This window comes from Wyeomyia smithii, chromosome 3, assembly GCF_029784165.1.
Source record: "Wyeomyia smithii strain HCP4-BCI-WySm-NY-G18 chromosome 3, ASM2978416v1, whole genome shotgun sequence".
NCBI classification, from domain to species: domain Eukaryota; kingdom Metazoa; phylum Arthropoda; class Insecta; order Diptera; family Culicidae; genus Wyeomyia; species Wyeomyia smithii.
In genome coordinates, this window is record NC_073696.1 from 120,783,833 (window position 1) to 120,805,767 (window position 21,935).

Below are 21,935 nucleotides of genomic sequence, written 5' to 3' on the forward strand. Positions count from 1 at the left end.
ATGTACGAAAATAACAGGAGAGCAACGTTATGTAGAAAGTTGGTTGGTAGAATCAAGAGATTCAATTCGGCCATACACCGTTCTTGTTCCGGCATCATGAAAAAGCTTCGGAAAGTCAATTGCTTATCTTTATGAGAAACAAACCAGTTTTCTTTAAGTACACCTACCTTTTTGACAGCAGTAAAAAAGTCCAAAATTTTACTTGTTACCCGTTAAAATGAGGATCAGTTTTAAAAACAAAAATACAGTAAAATTCTTTTTTACACGATTCTACGTACCGTGCAAAAAAAAACCGTGTAAAAAAAACAGCGTGATTTGGAAAACGTTGTAAAAAAGAACCGTTCAAAATTAAACCGTGTAAAAATGAAACTGTGTAAAAAAACAGCCTACTATATCCTGTTACCGTTGCTGTTACTTGCTGTGACAATTTTACGCGATGTCGAAAAATCGTGCAAAAAAACGTGTAAAAAAACCGCGTCATTTGAGAAAACGACGTAAAAAATATCGCGTTATTTAAAAAACCGTCGCAAAAAAGAACCGTGTAAAATAAAACCGTGTAAAAAAAGACTTTACTGTAATACCTAATTTGATATTTTTTCACATCAAATTGAACCATTGTAGAAAAATCAAGTTATATGGAACCTGAAAAGTGTCATTTTAGTATCGTTAGCATCAAAGTATTTTTGGTTAATTGTGAACTGCATACTGGTTAAAAAAAAATCCTGCAAAAAATAGGTTTCGGCATGTTTGGTAAGCTAGAGAACAAGTTTTCGAATAAAATAAAATGAAAATAAACAAAAATACTAATCAAAAACGCCAAATCAGGATTATCTAAACAGTAAACTCGACTAAACAACTTCGATTGAGATTTGTTTTGTTTTGTTATATTACTGAGAACTTCCAATAACAACATTATTATTATCACTATCATTGTTATCATCAGCAACATCAACATTCCGCGCACGTTTTTCTCGTGGCATTGTACCTACTATACGCCGGCTGTAGATCCGTGTCACGTAGTAGCTTTTGTAATCGACGCAAAAGTTACGTGTGTTACTTCATTACAGGAGGCTCTATGGTTTTTGTTATAGTTGTAATACGATTTAATGTTATCTTTATCTAATAAACTTGAAGAAAAATTAAATAACTTGAAGATCAACGAATTACCTCGTTTAAAATAAATCAATTTTCAGTCATAACATGTTGCCACGATCATAACATAGTAACATAGAACTCTCTGTGATTCCCATATGTTAATTTTCAAAATATTATTTTTTTTTTGTAAATGCTCACATGTTATCAAAACTTGAATTGTAAAGTCAATGAACAGGAATTACATGCACTCAAACCATCTGATGAGATTATCAATCTTATTTTCTTACTTCTTTTTTCCAGGTAAAAAATCCGTCTTGAATGGCGTTTCGGGAAAGTTCAACTCTGGTGAGCTGACAGCGATTATGGGACCATCCGGAGCCGGTAAATCTTCGCTGTTGAATATTCTCACCGGATACACGTAAGACGCTTTACGCAAAATGCGGATAACTTCTCTCACCCAAGCTCAATCCACTATTCCATTTCTACCGTCTCACTGCATTTTCCACGCTCTGTGTAAATGACAAACATGTGTAAGCCTAAATTGAATTTTCAATTTCATTCACTGATCCTGCCCGGTCGCTTCGATGTCGCTATGGCGTTAATGCTGCAGAAAAACGGGCGTCAAAGGCTCCCTCCACATTGGCACCGCCGTCGGAAGCAATAAATTGTGCAGCTATATCCTGCAGGAAGATAATCTGCATCCGTTCTTCACTGTCCAGGAGATAATGACGATGGCATGTGATTTGAAAATATCATCACGATGCTTGAAGCACAACGATAAACAACGATTGGTAAGTGTCCTTTCGGTACAGCTTTTTTCCACTGTGCGTCATAATGGGCTTTCAGCTGGAATTGGAACAAGTTTGCGCATACCTGAGACTATTTTTTTATTCAGTATTGATTTTACCTGAGATCAAAATTGAAAACTCACTTCTAGTTCCGAAAATCTATTGTTGAAACAAATGAAAGACTTCTCAATCGCGGCTTTTATAGTATCATCACATTTCGATTGGGTTTTGTTCCGTTTTGGCCCCAATTTGGGTGTTAATCGTTTGGGGCCACTCCGTTGCAGCACCGCTTATGCGCTCTTTCCCAACCCATTTGCAGATTGACAACATTCTGGACACTTTGCATCTCAAGTTTACCAAGCAGACTCGATGCGGTAATCTCTCCGGTGGACAGAAGAAGCGTCTATCAATCGCGTTGGAGCTTATCGATAATCCACCGGTTCTCTTCCTGGACGAGCCAACGACGTGAGTACTTTTGTTGTGTCTCTTCCGTAGAATCGGGAAAAAGGTGACTGATCTTTTGAATGGAGCCTGCTGCCGGTGCAGGAAAGTATGCATGCAAAGTGGGTATTTTCATTTTGGATTGTTTTTTGATGGGTCGAGAAGGGGGCTAAGATGAATGAGTGCAAGGGGGAGGCAGGTAGGAGCAGAACGTTTTTTCATAGGCAGCGTGCACTGTACGAAACAGTATCGTGTGTAAACCGGAAAACCATACAACAGATAGTGAAGGCAATCTAGTGGATTTGGTGTGCGACTCCAGCTGTTGTGCTCGTGAGGCGTTTCGTTGCAGGCCGTGCCGGTCTCCGACGCCTGATTTGTATGTGCACGTATTTGGACGAAGCGTTCGTCATAGTACGTTTCGTGTTGAACTGTGGATTTGATGTAAGTTCAACCTGTTATTATAGCAAACTAACGGTTTGAGTAGCGAGAACACGGAATGGTCGGTAGCCTATTTTAAGGCTGATTGATCAATCTTCTATAAAAAATTTGTCGAAGTTAAACTGTACCACGTTATTTTGATTTATAGTTTAATATTGTGCTAATTCAGAAAAAAAATTTAGGATATTCTATTTTTTTTTTAAATGGCGGCAAAAAGTATGGTTTGGTTTGTTACTTTTTAAATTTTAATTTTAAGGCTGGCGTGTCGAAACGCACACTTTGTCATTTTGAAATCTTACGGAATGTCGAAATTTTACATAGAAAATTATTTTCTTTTTGTTGATATGTTCAAAATAAGTTAAAAAAGAATACTACAAGGTATACAGCCCTAGGGGTTGTATGAAATGGTGACGTAGGACTAAATATATAATATATGCTAAACTAAATAATCTTATATGCTGCGCTAAACTGTTCATAGGTAACACTACCGTTTATTTTTGATGGGCGTTATTTTAAAAATAACGATGCATGAATACATGAAAATTTTACACTAGTAGTAGTTGCGAAAATTCTCATAACTCTTATCTTCAAGCATCTATAGTTCTGTAAAGAACCGATCCCATAATATTCAGTTATGAATTCGTGCTACAGAACGCTGATAATCGCACCATGAATATTTTGTTGGCCGCGCATAAAATTTGCTCTCCGCAAAATATCCTGCAGCGAACGATGGTAACTGTCGCTGCCGTATGCAAAATAAAGGTGTAACATGTTCCGCAGTGCCTGGAAGTTGACTCGTATGCAGCTCTCGTTTCTCAATGTCGCGTACCTTTAATAGCTGCACTGCTCTCGCTTAGGTGTAACAAACTAAACTGAAGCTGAATTTTCTACACGCAGTCTTTTGTATCGAGTTCAGAGCAGATTTTTGCAATTAAGGCGTGGTTACGTAGCTTCGAGAAAGAGGAACAAACCAAAACACCTTCGATACTACTGAGTGATTTTCATAAGCATCAAAAGAAAGTTTTTGCCTTCCCGCTGCGCAAATCACTCTGGTTCTTAGATTAACTAATTTTCGTTCCTAATATTTGACTGATAACGGTGTTCGAGTGGGCACAAACATACAATTAAATATTTTAAGTTGGTCCGACAAGGTTAAGTACTTGGGACTAATTTATGATAAAAAACTTATTTTCAAAGAGCACATTGAGAGTATACAAGCCAAGTGCACCAAATATACGAGATGTTTATATCCTCTCATTAACAGGAATTCTAAACTTTGTTTAAAGAACAAACTTTTGATTTACAAACAAATTTTTAGACCAGCAATGCTTTATGCTGTACCGATCTGGTCAAGTTGCTGTTCAACAAGGAAGAAAACGCTCCAAAGGATTCAGAATAAAATTCTGAAAATGATTTTGAAGCGTCCTCCTTGGTTTGGTACACTCGAATTACATAGACTTACTGGTGTTGAACCATTAGAAGCCATGTCAAATAAAATTATTACCAATTTTCGACAAAAATCGTTGCAATCCTCAATTGCTACGATAAGCTCTCTTTATAGCCAATAAGTTAGCAATTAAGTTAGTTGTAAGTTTACTTCCCCTTTTCTGACAAGTAGGTTTAAATCCCACGAATGATAAGTCCTAATTGCGAAAGCAAACAAATCCTAACAATTAAAATTACAAATTTCTAACAGTGTTGAGAAGTCACCATTTGTGATTGGACACACATACTCATTATTTACTAATATTTATCATAAATACTTAAGCTACTAACAAATCCCCCCTTAAAAAAAAAAAAAAAAAAAAAAAAAAAAAAACATTATTTCGAGTAATCGGCGATCATAGTTTTAACACACAATTAAACCGGAAAATCACTCAATTTAGCAGTTAAAATTCTTGAAATGAGGGTTATGTCTTGTTGTGATAAACTATTCATAGGCAACACTACCGTTTATCTCTGGTGCGCCCGGGTCGTTGTTGTAAAAACGATTATTTAGAAATAGATGAACATTTCACACTAGTAGTAGTTGTGAAAATTCTCATAACTCTTATCTTCATCATCTTATAGTTCTGAAAAGAACCAATTTCATAATCTTCAGCTCGAAATGTATGCTACAGAATGCTGATGATCACAGCACCACCGGTAGCATCGATTATTTTGTTGGCCGCGTATAAAATTTGCTCTCCGCTGTGCCCTCCAGCAGCTGTGCCAGCAAAATATCCTGTAGCGTACGATGGTTATTGTTGATGCCGTGTGCAGAATACAGGTAACATGCTCCGCGGTGCCTGGAAGTTGACTCGTATGCAGCTCTCGTTTCTCAATGTCGCAAAGCTGCACCGCACTCGCTATTGTGGAACAAACTAAACTGAAGCTGTATTTTCCACACGCAGTCTTTTGTATCGAGTTCAGCGTAGATTTTTACCATTAAGGCGTGGCCACGCAGCTTAGACAGAGACAAACAAACCAAAACACTTTGTTGAGTCAAAATATGTAGGCAGTGGAATTTATTTCGTCCATATTATTGTTATCTGTGCTTGGGAAGCAAGCCAAGAACAAGGGAAATGTATGGGAAAGCTTGACCTTGGAACTTTTCATCTTTTTCCACCATTAAGCAGTAAAGCAACAATGTTGAACATAATATCAAAAAATTGTTACACATTTTATCTATCCACCGACATATAAATGACTAAGATGCATTAAGTCGTTCGCTTGCTATAACCGTTTGAAATCTGACGCAACATTTGCCAGTTTCATTTTCATTTTCACAAAGTGAAATCTAGTATAGAAAACAAAGACGTAGTCCTACGTCAAAAACTAATAGGGTATGTGTTGTTAATTATCTTGATATCATAATTTATGATTGAATTAAAAACAACAATCAAAATCAAATGCTACTTAACTATATAACTACTATTCATATATAGCTCCAATTAAACAAGCAACATGAAAAGTTAAACACTCTTTCAAATTTATCTCTCGGTTATAGTATATACCCCATATCATTTCTACGGTAAAAATCACAGAAACTCGTTTCTGTATGTTTACAACAACACCGCGCGATTGCGGTGAATATTAAATTTTACAGCGACGAACTCTACTATTGATATAATAAAATTATAATCGTCACAATAAACAAAAACTCAAACTAGTGTTTGGGATATAAGTCTGAAAAAAACACTGTCCTTTTTTTCGTTACATGTACTCGATTACCTGGTGTGTCCAACAGAGGCCTGGACAGCTCGTCCTCGCTGTATACAATTAAGCTGCTGCAGGGATTGGCCCGGGAAGGGCGCACAATCGTATGCACCATCCATCAACCATCTGCCACGGTGTACGAGATGTTCGATCATGTTTACGTCCTCGCCGAAGGGCACTGCGTCTATCAAGGGTCGGCACTTAACACCGTACCGTATCTGCGCTCCGTTGGATTGCAGTGTCCACAGTATCACAACGCCGCCGATTACCGTGAGTATGGCGGAGTGCTTCCGCTCTAATTGTTTCATGTTTGAATTCAATTTAAGACGGCAACAAATATCTAATTCTTCTCTAATCGAATGATGCATTTGTTTTTCATATTAACCTGCACCATCCGGACGCTTTTGGTGTGCCGACCAACGGAAACAGTGCTAGAGGTAGCGAATAAAGAGTATGGCAATTTCGTTAACGCCCTCTCGAAAGCGGCCGTCGAGTGCCACTGGCGTAAACCGGAACCGTGCATCGTTCCGGCAACTCCACCTCCGCACTATCTGGCATATGACAGCAATCATAACGGGGCGAATGCCGTCGTATACAACAGCACCGTCATCGTCAGCGCGGACGACGCGAATGATGACAGCAAACAGCTTCCCCCGTACCGGATACGTAAGCCGAACGAGTTCACCAAATTGTTGATCCTGATGCGGCGATGCAACGTGCAGCTCTACCGGGATTGGGTACGTAGGGTTAGGGTATTAATTTTGGATCATTTGAAATAGCCTATGTCTGTTTTAGAGAAACACTCGGTATTTTTTGTTATCACGATTAAAAAAACAATTCCGAAAACTAATGTTTCAGTACACATGCCAAAGTTACATCCCTTGGCCAGAAGTTAGTATAAGTTCAGTGCATACAACTAGGTACAATCATAGCAGCTTGGAATCGTTTTCAAACAGGCAGACATAACTTAATTTTGGAAGGATTGTTACTTTTGCTGTTTTGTAAGGTTGGATTAAGGAATTTCGTAAGAGTTCGGTTCCAGTAATTTCTGAAGAACATCGAAAACTTAAATTTATCAATTCGATAGATTTATGAAAGAGCAAGCTGTTTTCTGATTCATTATTCCTCAGAAACAGCGAAATGAATTTTCGGGTTTGCTAGAAATCTATCTAGTGTATAGCTCATACAGGGTGAGGCGGCAAAAATGCGAGAATTTATGGTGTTTCCTTCAAATATTATTTGAATTACTTTTAGGCAATAATATCAACGTTTTCGTATATACCTATCTGTATAAGGTCCTATCAAACAAATTTATTCGATGTGTCCTTCATTTCCATCCATCATGGTAGCAGTGGTCATAAACTCCTACAAGGGTCCTTCAATATTAGCAATAGAAATAGAAATAGTTCTTTTATCCGCTCCATGATAAAGTGGCGTTTGACTTCAGCTCTGGAAGATGCGTGCAAGTCTTTTTTGATGATTCTTCGCATGGATTTCTCAGAAATGTTGGCATCCTGGGCAGGTTTCCTTGAAGAACTTACCGGGTTGCAAGTAACATCCTGCAGAGAATTTTTGATGCGATAAGCTGTGGCCAAATGACATCCAACGGCCTCGGCAATCTCTCTCGTCGTCTTTTGGGCGAACAGAATACATACTGCCGGTAACCGCAAGTCAGTCCCATCTGTAATTTTGTCAATTTTGAGTTAGTATCGGATTCTGGCCTATCTTTGAGTGTATTCTCAGATATACCGATAAAAAATAGCGGTTTGTTCAACAAAAGAGGAAATCAGTACCAAGTCGAAATTGTCCCATTATGAAAAGTAACCGCAAGTCAGTCCCACAGGAAAAATAAGTCAGTCGCAATTTAAAAAAAAACATGTATAATACAATAAAATGGATGGGGAGTGGAGAAGAGAAGTTCAATATAAACGTAATATAACATGAAAAGAAAAAAGTTATCTAGTAACAATTATCAATTATTGGGATTATTTTTTTAGTTTGAATTGGTGCTTAATTTATGTGCAGTAATTTTCTGCTAATACGAGTTCAAGTCCATTTTTTTTCTGGGTTCGCTTCTTCGTGGATCTACCCGGAAAATCTTCGGTATCGAAGGTGGTCAAAGGTGATGCTCGAACCTCAAACGGATTTTGATCATCTTGTCATTTGTTGTCGGATGATACAACTGCAGTCCCGGTTGCAGTTTCTTCGTCCGAATCCTCATCGGATGAGCCCTCATCTGTTCCGTATATAATGAGATTTTCCAACGCCGGCATTTTTTAAACTGTTCTCATGGACATACACTTCCGAACTACGAAGAATTGGCGGCTTTTCATCGCAACAGTAACAATACTTCAACACGCACTATAGCATCAACATGGCAATGTGACTAACTTGGGGTTACTTTTCTCTTTGGTGTAGAATGTAACGGCAAGTCAGTCACACTCAAGGTTTTTATCATTAAATCGATGATTTCGGAGGTTTTTACAACGTAATTAGTGCAGGCTAGTATGTAAACTATATTTTAGCAGGAATATTGTCAAAATAATTCATGTTAAATAAGTGATAACTGATCGTGAATAAAATATCTTTCGGAGCTGTTTTCTCGATTTCATATTTTTGCAGATGGGACTGATTTGCGGTTACCGGCAGCATACTCGTAATCACTTTTTTGGCGTACATTTTCATTTATTTGCAATGAACCGATTTCGATGTTCTGTTGCAGCCAGCGATGCCAACCTTTTTTTATGAAAAGCTGAAAGAATTAAAAATAAAAAACTGGAGAAAACTGGATATATAAATTTGAAGCTTTTAGGGCATCCTTAACAGTGCGCTTCTATACCCCGTTTGGCAGCGCTCTATCATCACTTCATACCGTACCGGTCGCTGCTAAACGCGCTAGAGAAATAGTAGTCGGGCCTCCGGGAAGCATCGCGCTCTCAAACAGCGCTGCTAAAGGTTTATACTGGATGAAACGTCAAACAGAGACGATAGCAACGACCGGTGTGAAAACGGGTGAGTGCGAAAAATAACAGCGCTGTACACAGTCGCCATAACAACTTTAATAGTAGCGCACTGTTAAGGATGCCCTTATATAAATTTATTTGATTTTCGGTTAAAAAATGCTGCACCGTATTATTGCATGTAACCAAAAAGGCTGAAAGAAAATTTTTTACTGATGGAGATTATAGTCATTGCCGTACTTGAAATTGAGTGGATTTTGATTAGAATCTTATAACCGAGGGGCATGAATGCACAAAGAACTGAAAAGACCATACATGTAATGGGAATGAGTTCAAAAAATGTGATGATGAATAGAAAACTGGATTACACTAGAACAATTTTCGAAAAACGCTGTTTCGCTGGCGATCTTCAAAAAAACTGGAGATATCCAGGAAAAACTGGTTGCAGCACTTAAAAGTAAATGTAAACAAATACACTCCAACAACAACATCCAACAAAACAGGTCATTATTTACACAAAGTAACCCAATACTAACGTTTAAACATTTTGGCTTCTTTTGCCAAATACTGTAAACATCATAATTTTCTGGTTGTTACACGAGACTGAAAAATAAGGATCATAAAGTTTTCCCTACTTGAAGTCTAGGAATATACAAACATTTTTTTTTTAATTCTACGATTATTGGGGGTATTTTTTTCGAACCCATTAATTTTCTCCCTAGGTCTTAACCAATTTTATGAAATTACATACTACTACTTATTTTCACTTTTATTTTTTTGGCGACAGATCATAGATTCTATGCCTAATCCAAAGTAAGCCTCCATGCTCTCCAGTCCAGTCGCTTGTCCCCGCAAGCGCTCACCGATCGGCCTCTTTTCACGTGCACGATTCATGTGCGTGAGGCGCCACCGGGATGATCAGCGTTGTATAGAGCGCTGCGGGGCCTAAGCTGGTTACCTAAACCTTAATAGGCCCTGTTCGCTGCCGCAATCCTTTTTTCACCTCGCGGTTTGTCATTATCACATGTTACGAGTGTACCAGGATAAGCAAATTCATTACCACTTCGGAAGTAGCCCCATCCATCACCACCGGAGCACCAACGCCCGTAGGATTCCAAGCATTCTACCAGCCACCAGGTACTTTGTTTTGGTAGTGTTTATGGTGAGTCCGATTCTCGCAGCTTCCTTTCTGAGAGTCGTGAAAGCCTTTCCAACAGGTCTACGATTAACACCGTTGATATTGATGTCGTCCGCAAAGAAATATGGTGATGATGGTGCATCTTCCTAAGCTATATTGAAATACAAATTCGAGAGCCCACCCATTATTTCAGACCACCCAAATTCGCAAATAGACCCGGCATTTCACCTGTTGTCTTGAGGCTTGTTGTAAAACCGTCAGAAGTCGCATTTATCAGCTTAATCAGTTTTATTGGGAAACCATGTTCAACCATAATCTGCTACAACTCATTGGGTTTCACTGAGTCGTACGCCACATTGAAGTCTATAAACAGGGGATATATTTGCAAGTTGTGTTCTCAAAACTTGTTGAGGATCTGTCTCAAGGTAAAGATCTGGCCCGTTGTACATTGTCCCGTTCGAAAACCGCACTGGTAGGTATTCACAAATTTAGGCTTTCTTCAACAATCTCAGTCTACAGAACAGGATGCGGGGAAGAATTTTATTTATGGAATTGAAGAGGGTTATGTCTTGATAGCTGCTACAATCGAGTCTATTTCCCTTTTTGTAAAGCGGGCATATGAGGTTTTCAACCAGTCCGTAGTCTGGTGAGTTGCACTGTACAGCCGCTCACTCCTGACATTGAAAAGTTCGGTCGGTAAGTCGTCTTTCCAGGCTGCTTTGTGGTTCTTCAGCTCTCTGCTAGCTTTCTTCACCAAGTTTAAGGCTGGCGGATCCACAGCTTAAACATCCTACCCAATTCCTCTCCTGTGCCACTCGACGAATCTCCTACCTTCCTTATCGTTTAAAACCATTTCAAAGTGTTGTTTCCCACGCCTTGCCGCCTGCGACTTATCGGTAATCAGGTTTTCCTTCCAACGGTTCTGAATCCGTTGATCTTTAGAAGCTCTTAGTTTCGAGCCGATGCAATTCTCTGCCTCTAAAAGCAGGCGATCGCATGTTGTTTATGTTGTTTGTTGTTTTGAAACGGTAAAGTCTCTTTTCGGCACTTTTTGAATCCCTGTATTTTTCCGTCGCACGATTTGTTGATACTAATTTGTTAACGCAGGCCTGTTTTTTTTTACGTCACTTGTAGATACTCAGTATCAAATCAGCCACTACGCTTGGTTTACACTGCCATGCAGAGATGCCAGAACTATTTTGTGTAAATCTTCTACGGATTCTACGGATTCACCAGGGCTCAGAATTTTCGAAACATAACAATGATCCTGAATATTTCGTGCAGTCATTTCGATTCGAACATTCTTTTGTGATTCTTTTCGCCTCCTGTCATCGAAACAAATAGATTTGATAACGGATTTTTTTCCATTTGGTATTCATCGGGTTATTTAAAATGTAACTGATTCCAGTCCAGAATCCAAATTTAGGGGGAAATTTGGGTCTAAAGCTCCATAGCAACATTTTAGAGAAAAAATTTCTTCTACAAAGTTGTTACATATGATAAAGCGCTTATTGAAAAATTATCAAAAATAAGGGTGACCAACATTTTCAATTCAAAAATAGTATCTAACTTTTTTATCTTTGTAGATAGAAGAAAAATTTATTCTACAATGTTATAGTTCCATTAATTTTAAGTTACTTTGTAAAAAAAGTTTTTCTCTATCTTTGAAAACAACCGATTTATATTGAAAAAACACATTTTACGCTCTAACTTTTTTATTTCAAGTTTCATCTCAAAACTGTCTTTGAACGACTTTTAGAGCTTTATAAGACAATTTTCAATGCTGACATCGTAAATATCTCAATTTTACTCAAAGTTATTAATATTTTTCATCAAAAATATGCGTTTTTTATTTGTATGTCATTCTTTTTGGGGCAAACATAAAAAAATATCTCTTGGTCTCATTTTGAAAGGCATACTTGACTCTATAAATGGAGGAATTTTTAAAAATATGTTATTTTTTAAATTTGAGTAAAGTATTAATTTTAAATTTGAGTAAAGTAAAACAAGACAAAAGTTTCAATAATTTTATACATCATGCATATAAAAACACCCAGATTTATGTTTTGGTATTTTTTCTCATAACTGGGAATTAAAGGTTATTTAATTTTATCCAAAAAGATTGAAAATCGATCAATTGGTTCTAAAGTTATGATTTTTTTTTAAATTAAATATATTGAACACAGTCGTTTTTATGGTCAAACTCTAACAGTCGTCCAAAGACAGTTTTAAGATGAAACTTGAAATAAAAAAGTTAGAGAGTAAAATGTGTTTTGTCAATATAAATCGGTTGTTTTCAAAGATAGAGAAAAACTTTTTTTTTACAAAATTACTTCAAATTAATGGAACTATAACATTGTAGAATAAATTTTTCTTCTATCTACAAACATAAAAAAGTTAGATACTTGATTGCATCGAAAATGTTGGTCAACCTAATTTTTGATAATTTTTCAATAAGCACAACTTTGTAGAAGAAAGTTTTTCTCTAAAATGTTGCTATAGAGCTCTAGACCCAAATTTCCCCCTAAATTTGGTTTCTGGACCATTGTGCAATGTTACGCCAACGTCCTCGGTCCATAGCAGCTTGTCTCTAGCTTCTTGAGAGTTCCACACTTCTAAGATCTTACTCCACGTCTTGTACCGGCCTGATTTGAGTTGAACACCATATTTGCGGGATTGTTATCCGGCATTCTTACACCATGTTCCGCCCATTGTACCCTTCCAGCTTTCGCGATTTTCTGGATACTGGGTTTGCCGTAGAGTTGCGCCAGCTCGTGGTTCATCCTTCACCTCTATACGCCATACGCCATCCTCACATACTCCGCCGAAGATAGTCCTAAGCACACGTCGTTCGAAAACGGCCAGTGCTTGCAAGTCCTCCTCGAGCATTGTCCATGTCTCGTGCCCGTAGAGGACTACTGGTCTTGTACATGGTGCACTTGGTACGAGGGCGAAGTTTACCAGACCTCAAAGTCTTGTGGAGTTCGTAATAGGCACGACTTTCAGTTACAATACGTCTGCGGATTTCTCCGCTGCAGTCTGACGTTACCAAAGATCCGAGGTATACAAATTCGTCGACCACCACGAACTCAGCTCCGTCAATTATTACGCTACTTCTTATGCGAGCCCTATCGCCCTCGGTTCCTCCTGTTAGCAGATACTTGGTCTTTGACGTATTCACTTTCAATCCAACCTATTCTGCTTCACGTTTCAATTTGGTGTACTGTTCAGCAATCGCCTGGAACGTCCTTCCTTTTGCTGGTCATTGGGAACTATCATTTGCATATGATGCGGGATGACTTCCGTTTTCTTGTAATTTCTGGCAACATTTCTTCTAACTCAATTATCAAATTATTTTTCCGAGTTATGCCGTTGCCTGAAACTGGCAGTTTAATCTAAGTTACATATTAATAAATGCCCCAATAACAGATTTCTAATTTACATAATTCAAACTAGCTCAATACTAAAAAAATGACCAAATATAGTTAGAAAAATATTCTATTCCAAGGATTTTAAGCAATACTTTTTTTTTTAGTTGCTTGGAATGAATATAGCACTGCGGTCACACACCTCATGATTTACAAGGTAAGAAAGTTTAATATTGTTTCAACAACTTGTTTGTAATCATGAGAAATGCCAATAATAACTTGTACTCGGCAAAAGGAATGCAGTTATTTACTTGGAACTAGTGTATTTCGTATCAGCTTTAGTTTAGCTTTAGCTTCGAATCCAGTGTGCTCAGTTAGCCCTCCTGGCAACAGCAAATGTACGGAAGTCTGAACTCGGCTGTTTTGCTATCTCAATATGCTTGTTGACGGTTTCACAGCTGACAAAAACTAATGTAGTTCGCGCACAAAGTTCGTATGTATGTTTAAAAACAGTGTGCAACGCAGTCCGTCCTATTTTTCACCTGCCTTCATTTTATCATCTACACCGTGCCGCCTGGGTTTTGTATTAGTTCTGTCCGTATAGACAATGACACAGTTTTTTCATATTATGGGTAGCAGTTTGCAAGTTACAATATCTGTTCGTGGCAAAGGGGGCAAAGTCGAGTGAAAGACAAAGTTCCATTCGTCTCGTGCTGGGTTTCAATTCCCGGTTGCTTGAATTCTTCGCGTGCAGCGTGATGGAAATTATGTGTTTTGGCGCTGGAGTATCTGGAGGCCACAATGGAGTACCTTTCTGTAGAAAAGTTGGAATTGGCGGAGAATGCTGCTAAAGATAATAAAATGAGAGTTACGCTGGTCAACACAGGTGCACTCCAAAAACTTAAACCGGAAAAAATGAAAGATTATAAATATTCAACCATTCCTGTGAACTTTTTTTTTTCAGCGACTTAAATGAGTTTTAACGTAAACAATAACGTTGATGCGACGGACCCGGCGAGTAATTACTATGTGAACTCTCACGTAAATTGACGCGTTTCGGTAATGGCTAAGGGCACAAAAATTCATAGGAATGGTTGAATAGCTATAATCTTTCATTTTTTTCCGGTTTGAGCTTTTGGAGTGCCCGTTTTTTTATTTTGTGGAACAGTACTATCCTGCGTCATCAGTAGTTAGTAATCCGCAATGACAGGAATTGAACCAGTTTTTATCCGGCGTCATTATTGTCTAGCGAAATGTTCTGTTGAATATCCATGACCTTATACTCCAGAAGAAAACAAAAAAGGCATAATTCTAATAATTCATAGTTCTTTCAGTTGAACCATTAAAAATGAGTTTTTTGCCTCTAATTAGAGTTTGAAAATCAAACGAATGATATCGATTTATACCTGCTGCCGCAATCAAGTGAGAGTTTCTGCTTTATTTACATATTGTTTCAAACATTTGCAAGTGATATATTTGTTGATATTCCGAATATTCAATATCTTTCGGAATAGCGTTATCTTCGAATGCAAGCAGAGAGTGTTGGCGAGCTCGAAGAAGCATGTCTGTCATGCATCATCCGGTTACCAAAAGAGTAAGCCACCGGTGTGAACGGCCCCAAGTTTATTAGTTTGACACAGCAAATGGAAACTTTCTTCTTACTTTTTTCAAGAGCGTATCTTATCAGTTATTAACACAGGATCTCTCGCTGAAGGATGAGGGCTTTGATTTTGAACAGTAGGTTGCCTGTAAAAATGAACTGATTCGAAAGCGCTACGTTGCTTTTGGACCAGCAAACTCATAACGATAAGCGATCGTAACACTTTAGACTGCTTGAACCCGATTTCAAATAAGAAGTTAAAGTTCAGGTAAAATTGATATACTCTAGAGAGATTCGGCTAGTTTCGATGTAGAAACAAATAAAAATGTTCCAAAAAAATTCTTTTTCCCTTTGTGTGCCTATATAAGTCATGTACAGATCACAGATCACGGATGGGTTTCTTTTGCCGTTTGTGATGCTACCCGTTCAGCACGAAGTACAGCTGCACCCTGCTATTACCAATCTTTGTTTTCTCCTGCTCCAAATCTATGGACAGTGGGCATCATAATAGGAGTTGAGGAATTTTCGATTCGAAGATTTGACGCTGTTTCGTAGTTAACTATGATTTATTGTTGGTGAGAGGAGCTCTGCGATTAACGGTCAATGATGTATTACAGTGAGCGATGTTTGTCATAGAGGCTTGGAATTCCTCTCAAATGACGAGTCTGAATACAGTCTGGTTCAACTAGAGTGGGGTGCAGTGATTGGTCTCGTGCCATCCAATCTTTTGAACTAGAACTGGCAACGATTTATTTTAGCTACGATAAGCCGACCCTCTGTCCTGACGTATTCGAGGGAGCCTTGAAAGAACAGCAGCAGCGGCTCCAATGATCTTTCCGCTCAATTTGCGCCAATTTTGATCTATATCAACATCTGTACTGCCGTTCCAATCATAGTAGTCCCATGTTCTACACAAACCTTATGCAAGCTGGGACAGCTATGCTTGGAACGGCAGTGTAGCTACAATGTTTGCCAATTGTCTGTGATATCTCTCGCGCACTACTTCATTCCGCAACATATTGGCATCAATTTCCATGGTAGCTCAGAAACCTAGCTTCTGCTTACCTTCAATCGCTTTCGATTTGCGGTTTTCGACGATATTACAAAGCAAGACTTTATGGTCAGAAGATATAGACCACGGCACCTTATTATTACCCTTTTAGAAATTTATCGTTCGCATCCCGACTGGACGATTATGAACACTTTGCCTTGCTTTGTGATTTTTCTAGCTTTTGGACAAATATTGAAACACATTTTTAATTTACTTATGTTGAAATCTCGTCGGTGAGCATGGCAAAAAAAATTTGTATGCGATTGTTTAGGTATTTCAGTAATCAACTTAGTAATGTGTCTTGCTCGATATGCATATTTGCATATTTATAATTTTTAAGCTATGAAAGCATGAAACTTTGCCAGTTTTTATACTCAGTAGGTATCTTAGCTTTATTATCCGAGAAATAAGCAGTAACCGGCGCGAAGCACCGTGTCTCTGCGCGCATGCATCGGTAAAGGGAATAGAGTGATCGTGCGTCCTCTATAGATTTCCGGTGTATGGTGACTTCCGTTATGTACTAAATCATTTATATCAAGACTGCCCGCCCATTGGTTTTATTCCAGCACGTTGCAATTCAGAGTAGGTTTCGTTCGTTATCGTAATAAATTTATTAATCGCGAAAAATGGAATCAATCGCAACAAAATATCGTAATTATTGGCAATAAATATAAGGATTATACGCGATGTATACCTTTTCAAGAGCCGCATCCAGTTGACTGCGTTTTCATTCTTACAGGTATTCGGGTTTTTAATATAATAACGTGGTTCCCTGTGCAACTTCTTTAGCCCAGACTCCTCACAGAGGAGCAACTACGAAACGTGCGGTCGTTCAAGCTCAAGCTCAGTAGGTATCCTAGTTTATTTATTCGTGAAGTAAAAAATAATCGGCGCCAAACACCGTGTCCCTGTGCGTATGCGTCGGTAAGACGAAATAGAGCGATCGCGCATAATGCTCCGGTGCAAACGCGTCTTCGGCCCTGATGAACTTTGCTCATCTATGGTTTTTCGGTGTCTTGTGACTTCCGAGGTGTACTAAATCAGTTATTTGAAGTCTGCCCGCCCGTTGGTTCTATTCCGGCACGTTGCGACACGTAGTGGGTTTCGTTCGTTCGATGAATATCGTAATAGAATAGTTTTTCGCGACAAAAAAAAAAACAAATTAATATAATCGCGACAAAATATCGTAATTCGCAATAAATATCGGGATTATATTGTTTGGTGTGATACAAATTGTTACGATTTGTAGGTTGCCGAACATAACTAAAAACTTCGATTCTCCTGTATGCAGCGATCGTGGCGCGGTTTTATTTATATCGTCTCCTGGTGGCCGGTTGCCCAGAGACCGAGAAGTAACCATATCGGGCGCGAATTTGTGTCGAAAAGATCGCACCATCAACCTCGATGGATCCAGATCAATTCCTTTCCACTAACACTAATTCCTTCCTTTGATACTTGTGGATGATGCAGAGGACTCCTCGGTCTCTAGTAGCAACAAGTATTGAACTAACACTCCCGATATCCCTTCCTCTATTGATCTGCATTGGGCGTGGCCAGCTACGTTATTGACCAGTGAAAAGAAAGACCACCAGGAATTGCACACTGAAAATGGCTTGCTACTCCTAGGCACCATTTTGACGGTTCTTTGTGCAATTTCAGCTGATTCTGGTCAATCGCGGGCAACACACGAGCGATCAAATATGCTATGCTATGCTATGCTATGCTAATTAGAGTTTGAAAATCAAACATAAAATTTTCATCGAGTAATATTCTGTTCCACCCACGCTGTTTTGAAGGTAAAGGAGTACTCTACCTACAACTGTGCTCCAGCAACCTTCAACATTATTTTCGAGTGACTTCAAGTCGATCAAATAACGCTCCACTTCAAGGTTACCGATCAATAGGTAAAAAAAGTTAAAAAGTAATTATTACTGACAAGTGGTAACGCTTCACTCCATCCGATCAACGCCAATCGAGTGTAATCGAGTGTAAGCAATAGGTTGATTGCCAGAAATACATTGACGTAAGATAGGCTGTCCTAATTCTACATTAACCTTGCGGTCGCGTCTCATAAACACTCCTCTACAACTTTTTTTTAATTTAAAAATAAAAATATTGAATTAACATGATTAAAAAAAAACAAATAGAGGATACACCGATTTCTACTCCAAATGAGCTAAAAACTATTTTTACGATTTTAATTTTTGGTATACACTAAAGTCGCTTTTTACGCGGGGAATACCTGCCGCGTAAAAAGAAACCGCGTGAAAAAGCCGCGTAAATTCCGGAATCCGCGTAAAAAAACCCGCGTAAAAAGCGACCTCAGTGTACATTGTTTCATTATTTAAACAAGTTTCAATATGAGGTGTTTTGCTGTTGGTACACGTTCAAGTTTGGTTCAATTTGAGCACTTCAATTTAAAGTGTCTGACTGCAAGCGCTTTAGTGTTTCCAAATAACCCATAAGTTCTAGTTTGAAGCGATGTTTACATTTTCATCACACCTTGGTGTGTTTAAAATTTTCGAATGTCACCATTTTTCACATTTATCAACCGTAGGTATTTTTTGCTTCCGTCTGGGAAGTCTAGGTTTATCATTGTTATCTTCCTGTTTATTATTTGTTGACAGCAGTTGAAACTTTTTATTAGGCGCTTTTGAATTTTCAAAGACGGCTTTACTGTAAAATTTTATGTTACCTTTGTTGCAGAAAGTTTGGCATTACTGAGCTAGTTTTGCAGCATTTATTCGCTTGAACGTATAATTAAAGAATTTCCACTACTTAGTTGAAATCAAAGGTGTTTTTTCTATCTTCCGCCTTGATACAAAGGGGTAGTTTAAACATTTGGAATGTGATAAGTATTTGAAATCTACCAGCTGGTCTCGAGGTACGATGCTGGCCTAACAAGCCAGTCGTCGTATGTTCGAGTCCCGGCTCGGGAGAGACTGTAAGTGTCAGTAGGATCGTAGCGCTAGCCCCGCAATTGTCCTGTACACCTAACAGTCGGCTGCGAAGTCTGTGTATAGTAAAACAGAAGGTCGAATTCCGATACGGATGTAGCACCAAGGCTTTGCTAAGTATTTGAAATCTTTATGAAATATTCAAAAAAAGAATGAATAAAAAACCTTTCTAATTTTTGAATTTGGCTTTTTTTTCCTGTATGGGCTTCCTCACTGCGACCAGAATCGTAGATCTATTGTAAGATATGCCCGGGTGTCTGCTGTATCGCGCACTTCAGTTAATAGCAGTTCCTCTATTGAGAAGTGGCATGCTTATTATTATTGTTCATCAGTGCTTGTGTGTAATTCCTTACACGCTTACTGTTCTATTATACTGATACTCGTTCCTCTTGCCAAACATCACCAATTATAATTCCCTGAAGAAGTTTCGTCGTGCGTCCTTCTGGCCAGTTTTTTTGATAAGAGGGACTAATTTTTTGTTAAGAGGAAGTCACGCAAAGGTATTTGTAGATTTCAGCGTAAAGGAAGGGTAACTGGTGGGGAGCCTGAGAATAAACCTATGCTTAAAGTCATTTTGACATCGGATGGCCTGATTCTACTAAGATTCGAACCCATGACCATCCGCTTGACAAAGCGGACTCTGTAACCTTGCGGCTACGCAGCTCCCATTGAATTTTACAATCATGTGGCTTTTACAATCATGTGATAAATTTATTCATTGAAACCGCATAAGTGTTGCTCAAAAAATTACCCTATTCTATTGAAGAGTTCATTTTTGTGATCCATCTTTGGTTCTACTGAAAAATACTGTTCTTCATAAATTTATAGTGAATATATTTTATTTATTTTTATTCATAATAAAATATGTTTATTTATATTTCTGCTCAATAAGGCATCTTTTTTATTTTTATTTGCAGACTGTAACCCACCTGAAACTTTTCTTCCACGTCGTGTGTGCCATCGTAGTCGGTTTACTGTTCGGTGATTCCGGAATCAATGGCACCAAAAGTGTCTCGAATGTCGCCTCTTTTCTGGTGCACATACTATATCTGTGGTATACAACACTAATGCCAGGAGTGCTTAAATGTAAGCATTTACAATTTTTGGATAATAGAACGAAACGTTTACCCCATCCTTTATTTTATCTCCCAGTTCCGTCCGAAATGAAGATTCTACGAAAAGAATCGTTTAACAATTGGTACAAAATAAGAACTTATTTTATAGCGACTATGCTGACTAGTTTACCAGTTCAGGTGAGTATCTGGGAATGACATAAAACAGCAGAATAGAGCACTAACTTTACGCTTTCCATCTGGCAGATTTTCTTCTCCATCGTCTACAGTACGATAGTTTTCACGCTAACATCGCAGCCTTTAGAATCCGATCGTTTCCTGATGTTCCTGGCCGTATTGGTGCTAACCACAATCGTCGCCGACGGATACGGCATCTTCCTCGGAACGTTCCTTAATCAAATTGTAAGTTAACGTTCCGGCCAGCAAGTCCTGCGTTAGGAGGTGCTTGAGTGTGTGCAAAGTGTATTTGGCTATATGTGCGTTTTGTATTACCTATAGAATGGAACCTTCATCGGGGCTATCACGACCTGCTACTTGCTGGTGTTTTGCGGTTTTCTCATCCTGTTCAGCCACATGTCGGAGCTGATGAAAGCTTTAAGCTATTCGTCAACATTGCGGTACGGGCTGGAAGGTCTTGTGCTGGCCATGTACGATAACGGCCGCTCCAATTTGGTGTGCCCGGAAGAGGAATTGTATTGTCACTATGTGTGAGTAATTTACGGCACAATTGAAAACTTGCGTATGCTGGCTAAAATAAGTTAGTTTAAACAATCAAGAAATTCGATAATTGTTGAAATATAAGGTAAAATAAGAAAAGTTTAGGTAAAAATGCAACACAAAAAGTTGAAAGCAAATTTCAAGTAGCAAACTGTACAGCTTCTTATAATTTAAGAAAAATCGCATATTCAAAATTACTATTTTCATACAAAAATTAATTGCCTTCAACAAGTAGCTCTCAGCCCAACGTGCGAGATTCCAACCTCGAACCAAAAATTGTGCAACAATGTTATTAAAGTATGGTTTTCCCTTTCTTCTTCCCTCCCGCAGCAAGCCGTCTACCATTTTGAAGGACCTCGGAATGGTACCGGAGAATTACTTGTTCAACGTCGCGATGCTGGCGGTTCAATTTATCGTCATCAAAGTGGCCGGTTTCTGGTCACTGAAACGGAAGCTAAAGAGCGGTTAGTTACAGGACGGGCTGGTCTGCTGGTCGCTTGGACTATTGATAGCCCCAGCAAAGGTTTCTTGCCAAATAATTCAACTTGCCACAAACACAATAGGGATGTAGATTTATGACAGATATTTAGTGGATAGTGTAAGTGAGGGCTTTGGTGCAACATTTGACACTTCGTGTGTGAAGTCTTTACGAACGGAAATTATTTTTTTTTGCTTGAAAAAGCCTCTGAAGATTGACTAATATTTGTAAGTATTTGAAACGAATTTAGGGCAGCATGAAATTAACAGTACAAGTCGTGAATAACAGAAACAAGTGCACTTACTTATTTATAGTAAATTATGACTAGATATAAACTGAGAATGTGATAATTGCAGTTGATTGTACTTCAAGTATAAACTTACACAAGTTAAATATATACACGAAATTTATACATAAAGGATACTTCTTATGAAAACGAATTCCTAAAAGTACACTCTGTTGCATTAGTTAAATCTTTTCACCTTTTCGCAACATATAGGTGGGGGTAGCTTGCTTACTCAGATTGCTTGTGAGGTAAGTGTTAAATTGATCACTACCCTACAGACTAGGTTCTTGTCTAAGCATTTCATCTCCGTTTGCTGTAGCTGCAATGCTAAGCCGTATTTCGTTTTC

At 38.4% G+C, this 21,935-nt stretch overlaps 1 protein-coding gene across 6 annotated transcripts in view; it reads left to right on the forward strand.

Annotated features, from left to right (window-relative positions):
- Nucleotides 1–21,723, forward strand: part of LOC129727596 (ATP-binding cassette sub-family G member 1) — a 102,487-nt gene extending 80,764 nt beyond the window's left edge. For all 6 annotated transcript variants that reach the window (XM_055685575.1, XM_055685574.1, XM_055685579.1 and 3 more), the window contains 10 exons: nt 1,396–1,513; nt 1,706–1,886; nt 2,203–2,348; nt 5,992–6,230; nt 6,390–6,697; nt 19,952–20,120; nt 20,187–20,287; nt 20,354–20,509; nt 20,606–20,814; nt 21,155–21,723. In XM_055685575.1, the coding sequence (XP_055541550.1) occupies nt 1,396–1,513; nt 1,706–1,886; nt 2,203–2,348; nt 5,992–6,230; nt 6,390–6,697; nt 19,952–20,120; nt 20,187–20,287; nt 20,354–20,509; nt 20,606–20,814; nt 21,155–21,293 (1,766 nt within the window). In that variant the 3' untranslated portion in view covers nt 21,294–21,723. The remainder of the gene's footprint in view (nt 1–1,395; nt 1,514–1,705; nt 1,887–2,202; nt 2,349–5,991; nt 6,231–6,389; nt 6,698–19,951; nt 20,121–20,186; nt 20,288–20,353; nt 20,510–20,605; nt 20,815–21,154) is intronic.
- The last annotated feature ends 212 nt before the right edge of the window (nt 21,724–21,935 follow it).